The following is a 14,977-nucleotide window of genomic DNA, read 5'->3' on the forward strand; positions in this document are numbered from 1 at the left end:
TGCAAGTTTCACATGAAATAGTTTTTTGTATTGGATCAGTCCTCTATTATTATTTATATCTTATGATTTTTCTCAACAACCACTAAACTGAATCAATTGGTACCACTAAAAACCTAAGTTAACAAGAATTAGGTTTTCTTTGGACTTTCCTATTATATTTGAAAGAAAAGGTTAATAGGTGTCCGAATCATTTTCCATTTCAAAGCATCAACACCGACTTGCCCCACGCTCACTCTCTTCCTCTGTGCTCGAGTGGTGGCTCCTTCACCCCTCCACACCTAAACCCTGGTAAGAAGTGCAACGTCTAGCCGCGGTGAATTGATCTGAAAGGAGATGGACATTGACACTGCCGCACCAGTAGATCGTAACCGTCACGTAAAAGATGAAGACTTATTTCGAGCTGCGGAACTAGGCGAGTTATCGGTTTTTCAATCACTCTCCGAGGAAGAACTACAGAGAGCTCAGTCGCTGCGAAATGAAGATGGTCGGTCACTGCTTCACGTAGCGGTTGCCTTTGGTCACGCTAAGGTGGATCTTCTTCATAACTGTTGATCCCTTTGTTTAATGTTTTTTAATGAAAAGTCAATGCTCCTCGTTTAACTAAAGGTGCTTCAAAAATTTAATGAAAGCAGGCGAAAATTTTAAAGGAATATGAAAGCGTTGACCAGCTAAACCAGCTGCTTGAAGTTCGTACTTGTATGATGAATCCAACATATCCTTTCGGTAGGCTGGCAACATACCTAGCCATCTGCACTTAATTGACCTTTGCCATGCGGGTAAATTGTTTGTTTAAATGAGATTTATTGGACAGTGCTAGTTGGAGAGCATCTGTGTTCGATGGATTAGGGTGTGACATGTGAGTGATTAATTTTTATTTGGCTATTGACTCGTTGGACTCCTGATTATGACAACTCACTAAGGGCAAATGACCAAAGCTGCTAGCACCAAGTAATGGCCTTCTGTGGCATGTCTTATCCTTTAACTGGATGCATGCCATTTGTTAAGTAGCCTGTTTGATCTGTTTTCACTTATGTTGATTCACCAGTTGGAAAACTGCTTCTTGAACGCACTAAAAATCTAATATCTCAACAATTGGATAATGGAGCAGAGATATGAATTTTGGCAACTCATGGTTGTATCATATGAATAAATTTGTTATGAATATTCCAGGTTCTATTGAGTGCAAGCCTAAAGTTATGGAAGTATTTTTCAAAAGAAATAAAAAAAAAAAAAAAGGTTACCAAGAAGTGTTAGAGAAAAATGTTACTAAGAAGAGGGATCTACTCGAGTAAACATGTAAGAAAAGAATCAGAGAGTTATGAAACTTCCAATAAGAAAATAATGTTACAGACTTGAAGCTTCTTTTTTAGAAATTTGATCCACATCCATTCCTCCAATCTGAGTCCATCAAATTGCTGTCATTGTGGCTGTGCTAACTACCATCAGGCAGCTTTTTGACACACTTGCTTAAATACACCAAAATATTTAGACATATTTTGTGGTAAATTTTGTTCTTTGCTTTACTGATAATTTTTTACTGCAGGTTCTACACACACTATCAACCTTTGCTTCATCTTGTGTAAACAGCGCTGATGAAGACGGCTGGGCTCCACTTCATTCTGCTGCTAGCCGTGGTGATGTAGCTTCTGTTGAAGTTTTGCTCAGTTTGGGTACCTCCTTCCACATGTTGTTTGTTTCTATTAGTAAATCAAACAATGATTCATAGAAATGGAAAGGAAAAAGAAGACGAAAAAAAACCAAAAAGCCAAATTGGATAGTCCCTAATAACTTCTTAGTCTTTGTGACAAAGAATGAAGAGGTTTCTCATTCAACTAGTAATGATGTATCAGTTTCCATGGTTGGAATTGAAAAGCTTAATTACATGTTTGTCATGCATTGTAAGTAGTTTGTGTGCTTGTGTTAGACTGGTGTATCTCATTCTAAGAATTTTTTAAAATTTTTATAAGGAACAGTGGTAATAAAAAGCTGTTAGTTTGTAAGGGGTTTTGAACTCTGAATCCTCATGCTAGATATGTTATGCAAGAAAATATGTTTACATCTAAATGATTTTCATGATGCCTCTTGACAGCTGTAGGAAGTTCCATCAACTCTTGGACATTCTGTTTGTTTGTTTACATAGTTTTTTATTGCAAAACTGCTGCATGATATCCTGGTGACTCTGTTTGCTGGATGCAGCATATATGTCTTGCGTGCAGATTGGATGAGTAAAGTAGGACTTGTTAGGAAATAAATAATTGATGGCTTGAAATCATTGACAAGTGTTTATTTTTAAGTAGTCATTTCTTGGTTTTATAAGTCCTTTTAAAAATATACTGTAGTGAGTATTAATGATCTCTTTTGGCTTGATAGACAGAGAAGTACATTAAATGGATTTAGTGAGTAAGGATTGCTTGACTTTAGGGTTAAAAAAGCAGGCTGGGTGCTGGGGTAATTTTGAAGTGAAGATATTAGTTGTGTTCGTAAGGAGAAGAAAGACATGATGTCAAATCCATTCAAAAACATAAGAAACATGAGGCAAAGCCATAAGAGTTTTGTTTAAACCGTTTTGAAGTGTTTGTGTATTTTACAAAACTGACCTAACTTCACAACTGTATTAATGACCTCAAGCAAATTATGAAATACCGAGTGTATGCAAAATTAATGGAAAAGAACTGCAAGCATTAAGTTTTATAGAAACCAAATTTGTGATGCAGCTATGCCTAGCAAGGATATCTTTGTAGGAAGTTATTTTTTTTTAGAATTTGTTCTCCTTCATGTAGGCTTGCTTGCATCTATTTTCATTTTCTGTTCTTGCTCACCGAGAACCTAACTTCCAACCTTATGATTTATTTTCTTTTATTTATGAAAAAAGAAAAAGTGGTATTAGTCTAAAGTAAACATTCGTAGATAAATGCACCTAATGAATGAAAATTGTTTGAAGTTGTTAGTTCAAGTTAATGTAGTTTTTGTATTTTATAGGAAATCATTTTATCATAGGAGGTAGATTCTTAGGGTTTAAAGGGAGCAAAGACATGATTATAGAGGGGAAGGGTCTCTAACCCCCTATCTCTCCCACCCTTTTCTTCTACAATATTTTCCATTTTTCCAAAACAACACAAATATGTCTTGGACAATCATGACGTGACCCTATTACAGGCAAGCAAAACATGATTGATCAAATTTAGCATCTTCTCCTTGAGTTGTAGGACAAGTGCTGACTACTCTGTCATCATAACCAATTAAATCCACCTAAGGAAAAAGGGCAAGGGAAGTTTCATATCGTTTCATGCACTTCCGTCAATATTGATCCTTTTTGTAAGTTTTTAGATTCTTTGAATATTTTATTCAAATTGTCTCCCGTTCCATCTTGAACTATAAAGATGACCCTTTCTTATTTGGTAAGATCTATTTCTTATGTTTTCTTCTTGAATCTCTTTGTTTACTAACTTTTTGTTACTTTGTGTGACTTCAAATTTTGAGTCGGGAGAATTTTCCCCATGCTTTAAAGTTTTAGTGTGTCAATCCCTTAGTTTAGATTCTACAGGTTATTCTTCTCAGTTTGGAGTCTATGGGTGATTTTATCCTTGGTGACATAGTGTTGCCCTTAAAAGTGGGTGGGTGTCTACCATCATAAGTGCTATAATGAGCTCTAATTGACCCAATACTTTGTTTTTTTTTATTCTTAGAGTGCAGAGACGTGTTTTATAACATGCTGAAATTATATGTTCCTGTTGAATTTTTGGAAAAGAAAAATACTTCACTAACTTGTTGTAATTTGAGTACAATGAACCTCTGTTTATAATAGAGGAAACAAATAGAGATTATAATTAAATTACCCTTATCCCAGTTACACTCAAAGTCTAACACTTAAAGATAAGTCCTAACATAATTAAACAACTGAACATAATACAAGACTGAAATAACTAAACACCTTTTAATTGAAACACTTCTATGAGACTCTTGTAAGATTCTGCAATATTTATTACTGCTCTGTGAGGCTTATTTTTGTGAGACTCGTGTAAGACTCTCGTACCTGCTCTTCAATACTCCTCAAACTAGAGTTTATAGCTTTAGCTTACATGGAAAAAAAAAATTGGTTTTCAATTTTCGTTGGCTGAAAAATTCTTCATTTTTTTCTCCCCTTCTGGAATATTTTGGTCGCATAAAAATTACCACAACATGTAAAATAAAATACCTCTTTCTTGTACTTCTTCTACTTCTCCCCCTCAAACTGGGGATAAAAAGGATATAGAGACCCAGCTTGGACAAAACACAATATGGGAGAAGAAAAATCTCTCCTAGTCGTATGACAAAGTTCCATACACAAGTCAAAATGGTTATAGTATGAAATACACCACTCAATTTTAAAGTCAGAAAAACGGCCCAATTTTAAGGCACAATATATATATATATATGACGGGATGGTTCATTTCATGAATTAAAATAAAAAATTCTATGGAATCTGTAGAAGCAGGAAAGATTTTTCGGATCTAGTCATCTAATTATAATTATACATTACATTATATTGACAATTCCAAAAAAGTGCTCATAGTTAACTAGAAGGAGGTGGCAATACAACACTTTACTTCAAACAAGTTTCTAAAGAAAATAACACAAACTTGCTTATCAAATAAATAATGAGGGCGACCTTCTTTTTTATGAAAAAATAGGGAAGATTATAACTGTAGAACTGTAAACATAACAAATAATTTACACCAAGTATGTCCTCAAAGAATTTTTCTAGAGTTGAGCATAATTTTTGGAGATGACGATGTTGAAGATACACAACCAAGTAATAAAAATAAAAATTGAAAACAACACCCAAGCAGGATATCACATACCTTGAACGAGTACATCATGCAGTGATTAAGTCGGACCAAAACTTTTTTATTAGGAGAGAAATTTGCTAAAAAGTTAGGACTAGGAGAAAAGTTAAATCAATTCATGTCAATGCATGGAGAGGTACTAAGAGAGAAAATAGGAAAATAAGAGGTTTTCGGTACAACTAACCTTTGGTACTTCTAATATTAATATCTCCAAAAATATAGCTTAGAATCACAAATATTACTGCGCAAGAAACTAGACTCGAAGAGGTTTAATCTGATACCCAATTTGACATAAAAAGGTTGGTTCTTGAATTTGTTATGACTGCTTTATTTTTTCGTTTTGTAATATGACTTTTGTTGACCTCCAATGAGCATATCTCCTTTCATATAAATCAGATTGACATGAAAGTTGCTCCTTATGAAATTAGAGGTTGATATCTTTAATTCAAGTATAATATTCCTTCATGAAATATACTTCTTTTGAGAGAAAGAAATAGATAGATTTCAGACTCTACAATCTAGCTGAACTAAATACTCTTTCTTCTTTAGTCAACATGACCATTGACTCTTCCAATATTGATATCTTTCTCTAGAAAACTTAGATTGAGAATTTGTTTGACCTATGTTAGAAAATAGACTTACGGATCTTTCTTTGGACATATAATTCTCCATATAAAGTCTCGCTCTAGATGGCATAAAATGCCTCGAAAATTTAAGTTTTTTGTTGTTGCTCGAACCTCTCTTGTTGTTTGACCTTTGCTGCTTCAAACACTAATTTCTCTCTGTAGGAAACTCCGATTGCTAAAGTTCTTTTTGCATTAGAAAATAGACTCAAAGATCTTTTCGTCAATATATAATTTGTAATATGAAAATGGAGGTGCTAACGCCAATGAAACAACAGGTATAGGGATAGGAAAGGAAGCCAAAGGTAGAATACGAACCTAAACTACTAGGGATGATAAAAAAAAAAAATCACATTATCTTTGTGGGTTGACCGAGTCAACTCACAAAACCTGCTTTGATACCATGTTAAATTTTTGGAAATGAGATACTTTACTGTCTTGTTATAATTTGAGTACAATGAACCTCTATTTATAATAGAGGAAACAATTAGAACCAGATTACAATTAAACTAAACCCTAAACCCTAGCTACACCAAATCTAACATAAAGATAAGTCCTAGTATAATTAAACAATTGAATATAAACAGAAGACTGAAATACTGAACACCTTTTAAGTGAAACATTTATATGAGACATCCTCCCATGAGACTTTTGTAAGATTCTACTATATTAATTATTGTTCTGTTAGATTTCTTTTTGTGAGATACATGTAAGAATCTCCTATATGTGCCCATCAACAGTTCCAATTTGAGGCAGAGAGTTTGAAGATGTTATTTTACGTTAATTTGGTTTTCTATATTTTCGAGGAAAGTATTTTCCTATAGAAAGTACATTTCTATTGTTTAAGGGACACAAAGACATGTTTTTAATTTTTAATATTGGTTAAGAAATAAATAGGAGAGAAGGGTCTCTATAAAATTTTTAAAATTCTATACCCTTATTTCTCACACACTTTTCTCTTGCAAATTTCCACAAAAGTTTCTAGGGAAATTTCAGTTTATCTACCTCATCTAGAGAAGGCTTTCATAGAACGTCGGGTGCGCATAAGGTAAGATAATATAGGAGCAAAATATTTTATAAAGAAATTACGAAGAGTGAGGTCCATCAGTATGGAGCTCTAGGTATCTCTTTGTTTTAAAAAATTACTCACAATTAGCATAAGGAGGTAAGTGCCAAGAATGCGGTGGTCAACATTTTTTGTGCTTCTTTGGATTCGATAGGCTTCTCTGAGGTGGAACCAAAAAATGAATAGCCTTATGCTTGAGTATGTATGCGGCTTATGACTAGCACATTTGGCCTACTAGTAGTGATCTGCCATGTATGTGCACGCCCAAATCTCATCTAGTGAAGAAAATATACTTTGCTTAACTTTATTTTATTATAATAGTTTTATTGTCTAAATTTAAGAAGAAAAAGATGCCTCGCATCTAGTGATTTAATCCTTAATAACCATGACCAGGAGCTAATGTCAATTTGGCAAACGATGGTGGTCGCACTGCTCTTCATTATGCTGCTAGTAAGGGGTGGCTGGAAATCGCTGAACTGCTGCTATCTTATGGTGCAAAGATTAATCATAAAGACAAGGTCTTATAACCGTATGTTAACTGCTTTCAAGTTACTGAATGACAAACTGGTTCAATTTTCTACTTTTTCCTCACTCCCTTCTGTGAATATTCAGGCTGGAACTACACCCTTACACAGGGCAGCTAGTGTGGGGCACTTGCAGCTATGTGAGTTCCTTATAGAGGAAGGTGCAGAGGTTGATGCTGTGGATAGAGCAGGCCAGACACCACTCATGAATGCAGTCATATGTCATAACAAAGAAGTACATGCTGTTGAATCTTTTGCTCTTTGTTTTTTATTAAAAATATATCTTTTTTTTCAGAAATTGAATATAGGGAAAGTAGAGTCTTAGTGTTTTATATATACTTTATCAGCATCTGGATCGTCAAATTATTATCTCTCAGGAGCCTTGAGAGGGAATATCTCACAATGTCTAATAAAATTTGGATGTTCATGTAGAATACAGTGCCTAGTTACATGACAAAATGTTCAGGATGATTCTAGCCGTTCTTCAAAAACAATTTGGTTTAAAGTGAGTAGAGTACTTACATCTCTAGTTATACCTTTGGTGGGTTTCATGATCAGTAGAGGAGTCGTGACAGGGAGTTTTAACCACTTCTGCCCTTTCCATTTAGAATTAGTGTCCAGAGGAGTCAAATGACCAGGTTTTGTATTTTTCTGCACAATGTGCGACTCTAATTACTATTGTTCTTGGTGTTTCTGTTTTCCTCTTTGCAGTGTTGTTAATTAGAACAGTCGTTCAAGTCAATCTTACTTGGTTATAATTATGAATAACATCTCTTGTGATCATGTAAACAAAGACAAGGAAAGTTTGAGTCTGACATCCTTATGTGGTTTGTGTAATTTTTTGACCATGTATGTGAAGAGGGTTGAGTTAGATACAAACCACTTTTGTAAAATCGATTAGACTCTTAGTGGAGAAAATGAATTTTCTCTGAGTTTTCTCTTGTTCTCACTGCAGGTAGCTTTGCTTTTGATTCGGCATGGCGCTGATGTTGATGTAGAAGACAAGGAAGGATACACTGTTCTAGGGCGTGCTCCAGATGACCTGAGGTTAGCATTAGTTGATGCTGCCAAGGCCATGTGTGATGATTAAAGCTGCATTTACAAACTCTGACTCGAATAGACCTTTAAACGTGGTTGTAGTAGAAGTCTAATGTTAGGAAGAAAAAAGCCACATTTGAGATGCTCTGTTCTGCGACATGGTTTTTTTCTGCTCGTCTAAAGTCTAACCATGGTTGATGAAATAGAAAACCTCATGTTGCACCACGCCTTTTGAGGTAGACTTGTCATACTACTATAACATTTTTCACACTATTTTGTCATGGGAAAAATCAAACAAGGCTCTTCATGTTCGGTTTGGTCAATTACTTTGATGTGCTTCTTGACCATCAAGCTTCTTGACCAACTAAAATAAAATATGTACATGGGACTCTCTTGGAGAAAATCATTAATAAAATTTACAAAAACAAAATGGAGTCCAGCACAACAACTCCAAATTTATCGAACGGATAAATCAAACTGAGAAGCAGAGCTAGATGACTGAGCCCACTCACTCAAGGTGGAAGTGACTCGGTCATGCCGGATGGAAACACGAGTCTTGAACCCACGACTGATTACTAAACCACCGAATTGATGACTCACTGCTTCAGTTTTAGACTCAGTTTCTAAATCGAATTGCCTCCGACTCGAGAGAGAGAATGGGAGGCAGAACTCGAGCAAGCGGCGAAAATGGTGGAGTTCCTGAAGCCCAATCGTTATCATGTTGCAGGGCCGCTATGTCGGCAGAATCGTGATGATCGTTTGATCGTTTGATCGTTTGACGATGGCCTCGTTGTTGGGATTTCCTAGTACCTGAAGAAGGTGATTTGCAAGGATACCGTCGACGGAGCACACGATCGTTGACACCGTTGGCGAAGAAGTTTGTTGATTCAGCTCTCTTTGACCGTAAGTCAACATTGAAAATTGGCAAGATTTAGGAGAGGGCACCGCTAAACCAAACAACAAACCTGGTGAATATTCTACCAATTAAGCCAATGAGGGGGAGGAAGATATGTGATTTGATGTAGCGTAACAGAGGAGAATGGTCTTCCTCGACGAGCTTTTGTAATTCCACAGGCTTTCGATCCTACTGAAGAGAGGATCTTCTGAACCGGTGTCTTCTACCTCAATTATTCTGCAAGGAGGAAATTTTCATCTACCAGATGGAAGGAGGAACTTCCGACGGGATCTCGATTCTCCGCTCTCTCTCTCTCTAGTAGTAGATAAGGGGGCGGAGGTGCGTTTGGGGCGAGTTTCTTTGATTGTTTGTAAACTCAGTACGCAAGTCCTTCAATTATAAAAGAGAAACCCCATAGACTAGCTATGCTAAAACACCTCTTCTATGAGATTTTCTTCCTGTGTAATACTCACGTAAGATTCCTCCATATTAATTCTTCTATTGTGAGATTGCTTGTACGAAAATTATGTAAAACGTCATATTTGCTCTTCAACAAGCAGGTCATTTTCATGAGCATTCCAAACGAGGAGATTGCAACAGAAATTCAAATGTTTGCTCTCAAAATCTCTTGCAAGCTCTCAACCTAGCACACTTGCAAGAAGGAAAAGCTAAAGAGGCTCAGAAAAGTGGAAGGTCATGCAACACTAAGAGTGGCATACAAGAATTTGATAGATTCGTAGATGTTAGCCTGACACGGTAAAAGGGTTGTGCTACAATTGTGATGAAAAATTCACAATTTCAATGGCAGCTCCTCCACAGTTTGTAGCAACAGGCCTTGCCTCACCATTGAATTGGAAAGTTGCTGGAGCTCATATTGGTGTTCTTAACTGGAGTGTATTCGTTATGGAAAGTGAAGCAAGAAAGGAAATAGAGCCAATATTTCTATTCGGCAATTTCAGTATTTTTTAGTTGGAATGCATTGAGTAACAGCATCTTAAAGACTTTCTTGTGTTTAGCTTGGATGTTGTTCTCTAGATTCTACCATGCAAAAGCCGCAAACAAGTCCTACTTTAGGTATGCTTTCTCTGTTTAATCAAGGTCGTTATGCTCCTAGAGTCAACTTGGTCAAATGAATCGATCCTGCTTAGAACTTGGAGTCACCTGCGAACAGAAACCTTTTATGAAATGCTTTAGTTCTGAGAGGTCAACCCTTTAATGGGTTACTGGTAATGTATGAACAAGTTCATGATAATCAGCTTGCTTGACTTGAAATTTAGCAGCACAGCGTTAGATGTGTGGCTCAAATTCAGATGAAAAAATAGCAGAAACTAAAATTTGGAAGACATGATAGCTGATACAAGAAACAGAAGTCAAGGATTTTCAGGCCAACCTCAAGTGCACCACTCAATGGTGCCTGGGAGCCGCTTTGGACTTGAACAAGCTACTTAAAGAGCACCATAAGTGATGCCTGGGAACTTCAACAAGCTACCAAAGGAAAAATGGGGACATTAATGGGAACTTCAATAAGCTATCAAAGGAAACAGGGGACAGTGTCAGCATTCTTTCAATATAATTATGCCTTGTCATTCTGTTCTGAACTTTTCTTCCAGAACTGCAACTGTGTAGTCCTTTGCTCAAGCATCTTTTCAATCTCCTCGATGGGTAATCCCTTTGTTTCAGGGACGAAGATAAGGACGAAGTTGAAGCCAATCAAGGCCACAATGCCGAAAAGCATGAAAGTCCAAGCAGTACCAATTCCTTCAGTAAGAGAGAGGAAAGTCTGAGATACTATGAGGTTGGAGATCCAGCAAGCAGTAGCAGCAATTCCACCACAGATTCCTCTGAACCGCAAGGGGTAGATTTCAGAGTTGACAATCCACGGGACTGTTCCCATTCCAGGGGAGAAGAAGATGATGTAAAGTGCTAATGCAATTAGTGCCAACCATCCAAAATTGCTTGGACAACCTCTTGAGTACCACAGCCTGTGATCTTTGTGGCACTCGTCCCTCACTGTCGAATTTGATATCAGACAGGCACCAGGAGACAGCTGCAGTAAGGGTGATCAATAATTAGATAAAGTCCCAATAATTGAAAAAAGGGGCAGAATAATGAATCCAGAAAAAAAATAAAGTAAAGAAGACAGAGTAGAGAATTCCGAGACTCAAGCAGCACAGGAAAGAGACATCTCTATCTTGGAAATGGAACTTTGACAGGGAAGCACAGAAATTACCTTGTCAATAGTGGAAGCACAGAAACCACAGTCAGATGAAGCCTTGAGACATGTGACACAGGACCAAGTTTTGGAAGCAGCAGCCTGATAATCTGGGCAAGTCAGGCCATCAAACTTGGAAGTTTCAACACCACTAACAAGCGGTGAGTGAGTGCTGGTTTCATGGAAAACAGCAGTAAGAAGGCCAAGGGATACGACGCAACCAGCTAAACTGATCAAGAGAAGCTTTTTCCTCCCAGTCCTGTCTATGAAGAAAATGCTAACGATGGATCCTAAGGCATTGAGACCAGATGTGATGAGCGAGAGTAGAAGTGCGGTTTGGTTTGAAGCAAACCCGGCCAACTGGACTATCGTTGGACTGTAATACATAACGGTGTTGATTCCTGTGAACTGCTGGAAAATCTGAAGCCCAACACCTGCAATGAGACCTTTCCTTACACTCTTTGTTGAGAATAGTTTGGTGATGTTAATCTTCTCGGAGGAGCCCTCTTCTTTGATCTCGGTTTCCACAGAATCCCTTAATGCATCAATCTCTCCTTCCACCTCATCTTCACTGTAAATTTTTCTCAAAATCGCCTTTGCCTCGTCTTCTTTTCCCTGGACCAAATCAGTTGAAATACGATTTCAGGAACAACTAGAGGGCAAAGCAATTTTAGAAGAAGAAAAGAGTTAAACCTTTCTGTACAGCCATCGGGGAGACTCAGGAAGGTAGAACATGAGAAAAAACTGCAAGAGAGCAGGGAGTCCTGCAACACCAAGCATCCATCTCCATGTCCCAGGTGCCTGCAAGTAAACCGAAAATTTTTTCTTCAGAATCAATCATATCAAATAAAGACACCTGCAAGTTAAACGTACAGTATCATATTATAGAAACCTACCCTGGTGAAAGCGAGATTGATGAGATATGACAAGAACTGACCACCGGTGATGAAGAAGCCATTGGTACTGACAAGAGCACCTCGGATTTTCGGCGGAGAAACTTCAGATATATAGAGCGGAGCAGTCATGGAAGCCATACCCACACCAAACCCCACAAAAACACGGCCAACGATGAGCATCAAAGGATTCAGAGCAGCAGCCATGATAACAGCTCCAATGAAGAAGAGAAAATCGGCTATCAAGACAGACTTTCTTCGTCCAATACGATCATTCATGAAACCACCCACTGCAGCTCCTATGATGGCACCAGCAACGGCCATACTAACAATACTCTCCTGTAACGAGTAAATACCATGCAGCAACCACGTAATTAGAGATTCAGATCAACGCCGCCATTAACCCATCAACGCCGACAATGGGCCCCACAAAAGGATTATCGTGAAAAAGGAAGAATCTTACCTGCAGAACAGTCTTCCTGTCGACGGCGGCAAAATCATCTCGGATGTAAAGAAGAGCCCCGGAGATGACTCCTGAAAGCAGGCAGAGGATTTGATAATATGAGTCGAGAAAAGCATCTTACTACTTGTCGAGTTCAGACAAGAATAAACAAAGGGAATACTGTCGAACACATACCAAAGTAAAAAATCCGTGCTTTTTTATTTTTTTTTCAGTTCACGGGATTGTTTTACTTGGACATGCAAGTGACTGATCTGGATCAGATGGATGAAATCGAAAGAGACTGAGAATCTTGACGGAGAAAAACAATAATGCAGTTTTCGAAAAGATTGAGATCTTAAAGGAGAAAATTATTCAGAAGTAGTCGAAGGTTACATTGTAAGTGATGATCTCTTCGTTGAGCCAAAAACCTCGGTAAAATCAAGGGTCCTCAACGTTTTCAAGAAAAAATACATATAAATTATCAAAAACGAGCAGAAGAAGACCCGGAGAAACTAAAAAAGCAGAAAGAAACAGGAAAAGAAAAAAACCTGTATCATAACCGAAGAGGAGACCACCAATCCCAGCGGAAAAAGCGAGGCGAAGGACGTAAGGATTCTTCCATGCTAAGGAGAAACAATCCCTGAAAGCCGATGATTCCACCGGTTGGATACCTCCTTCCATGGCAGAGTATCTAGAAACGACGCAGCAGAAACGGAAACTGGGAGCAGAGACGAGAGGCTCTGACTCATAAGATTGCACAAAACGAAGAGAGACTTGAATTCGAATATGGATCGCCAGAGTAGACTCAGGGGAGTAATATTTATAGAGCATGGACAGCACAGAGTCCGCGACAAGTCAGCAAATTAGTCTTCATCTTCTCCGATTATTTTTATTTTTATTATTATTATTATTATTTTCCATGTTTAGTGTTCTACGGCAATATTAGGCTACTATATTGAAATCAAATATGCCTCCGTCTTTCCAGAGTCTCTTAGAACGGAAAAGCTTTCTAATCTTTTTATCCCAATAAAGAAAGTAGTTAATAGAGATTAATCCTAAAGATAACTCTACGTAATTCAAGATCCCCGACGTATCCGTCTTAATGTGTCTGTTGTCTGTCTTCACTGGAATTGCAGAGACAAGTTTAGGAATTCCAGATTCTTGTGGCTGAAATTATGGGAATCTGGTACATGTCAATGAGAAGGATTTCTGTTTTGCAAATCTGTTTCACGTAAAAATCCCAGTCACTCGTGAAGATTTGGTATGATATCTCAAAGAAAATGATGGAAACCGAACTGTGAATTTGAAGGTAGGCTTTCTGGGTTCTATCCTTCAATAGCGGAGGGAAGCCAGTGTCTTTTTTATGCTGTTTTTGAATCTTTCCTCAATCTCCGCACTTTCATGCCTAAAAAGCAAATGGGAAGATAACAGATCTAATTTAACGATTAAATCCGTGAGTTTTTCGGTTCTATTTTCTTGGTTTAACGAACTGTGAGAGAGTTTATCCTCCTTTCAGAATAGATTGGTGCGAGTATTTCTCCTATTTTAGCGTATATGAGGTTAATTCTTGTTTAAGTTTGATATCCTAAACGTCATATAAATGAGTTACGTTCTGGTTAAACACTTTTAAATTTGTGGATTAAAAGAATTTTAAATTCTAGAAAGAAGTTTGTTTTTTGGATCAACCACTTGGGAGGAGGAAAGATAGCTAGGTGGTTTCGTCCACCACTGGCTTAGGTATTTGGCTTTCCGCACTTAACAGACCGGTCTCTTGGGTTGTATTGGTTAAGCGTTTGACATGGCGTCAGAGCTGGGTACCATGTTTTGTGTTTAAATCTCGGGTGAAGCGGTAGGGAACGGGAACGAGAACGGTGGGTGTCAGAGCTAGGTGGTTCCGATCCACACGGGTTAGGTTCCGTCCACCACTGATGGGTTAAGTACTCTGCTTTCCACACTTAACAGTCTGGTCTTTTGGGTTGTATTGGCTAAGCGTCTGACTCAGAACTCCGAAGTTAAACGTGTTTGGACGAAAGTAATACTAGGATGGGTGACCTCGAAGTCCTATTGGTTAAGCGTTTGACATGGTATCAGAATTGGGCACCACGTTCCGTGTTCTAATCCCGGCGGAAGCAATAAGGAACGGGAACGGTGGGTGGAAAGCAAGTACTTAACCCAAGTGGACCGAAACCACCTAGCTCTGACAGCAAGTTGAATCGATGTTGTTAGAACTGGACAGGGCATCGACCTTAAAACTTTAAAATGTATGATGTTCTTAATCAAGATTAATTTTTTAAAAAAAATTAAAGAACAAAAGATAGTTGGAATCACATTTTTCTTAAGAGAGTTAATTGATTGAAAGCAGAATTTTTAAATACATTATAAAATTCATAAACGGACTGAAAAGTGGAAGACTACCTAATATTGGGACCATTAGTGCTCATTTTTACTGAAAACGCTT

General features: G+C 37.7%; 2 protein-coding genes across 2 annotated transcripts; one reads left to right on the forward strand and one right to left on the reverse strand.

The window, feature by feature from the left end:
* Nucleotides 1–209: 209 nt before the first annotated feature.
* LOC137951927 (uncharacterized) lies at nucleotides 210–8,302 on the forward strand. Its single transcript, XM_068798922.1, has 5 exons — nucleotides 210–528; nucleotides 1,544–1,670; nucleotides 6,909–7,033; nucleotides 7,128–7,274; nucleotides 7,995–8,302. Exons 1-5 carry the CDS (start codon nucleotides 334–336, stop codon nucleotides 8,127–8,129), a joined length of 729 nt encoding a protein of 242 aa, XP_068655023.1. The 5' UTR covers nucleotides 210–333; the 3' UTR covers nucleotides 8,130–8,302.
* Nucleotides 8,303–10,273: 1,971 nt separating this feature from the next.
* LOC137951902 (probable inositol transporter 2) lies at nucleotides 10,274–13,203 on the reverse strand. The gene is made up of 6 exons (XM_068798879.1): nucleotides 13,068–13,203; nucleotides 12,541–12,611; nucleotides 12,081–12,416; nucleotides 11,878–11,985; nucleotides 11,203–11,799; nucleotides 10,274–11,019 (listed from the first exon to the last, which is right to left on the reverse strand). The coding sequence occupies exons 1-6, from the start codon at nucleotides 13,198–13,200 to the stop codon at nucleotides 10,546–10,548; spliced, it is 1,719 nt and encodes a 572-aa protein (XP_068654980.1). The 5' UTR covers nucleotides 13,201–13,203; the 3' UTR covers nucleotides 10,274–10,545.
* Nucleotides 13,204–14,977: the final 1,774 nt, after the last annotated feature.

This window comes from Aristolochia californica, unplaced genomic scaffold (assembly GCF_029961685.1).
Source record: "Aristolochia californica isolate CCGP_79_NKW_82.1479 unplaced genomic scaffold, dmAriCali1.0.hap1 SCAF_15, whole genome shotgun sequence".
In the NCBI taxonomy this organism is placed as follows: domain Eukaryota; kingdom Viridiplantae; phylum Streptophyta; class Magnoliopsida; order Piperales; family Aristolochiaceae; genus Aristolochia; species Aristolochia californica.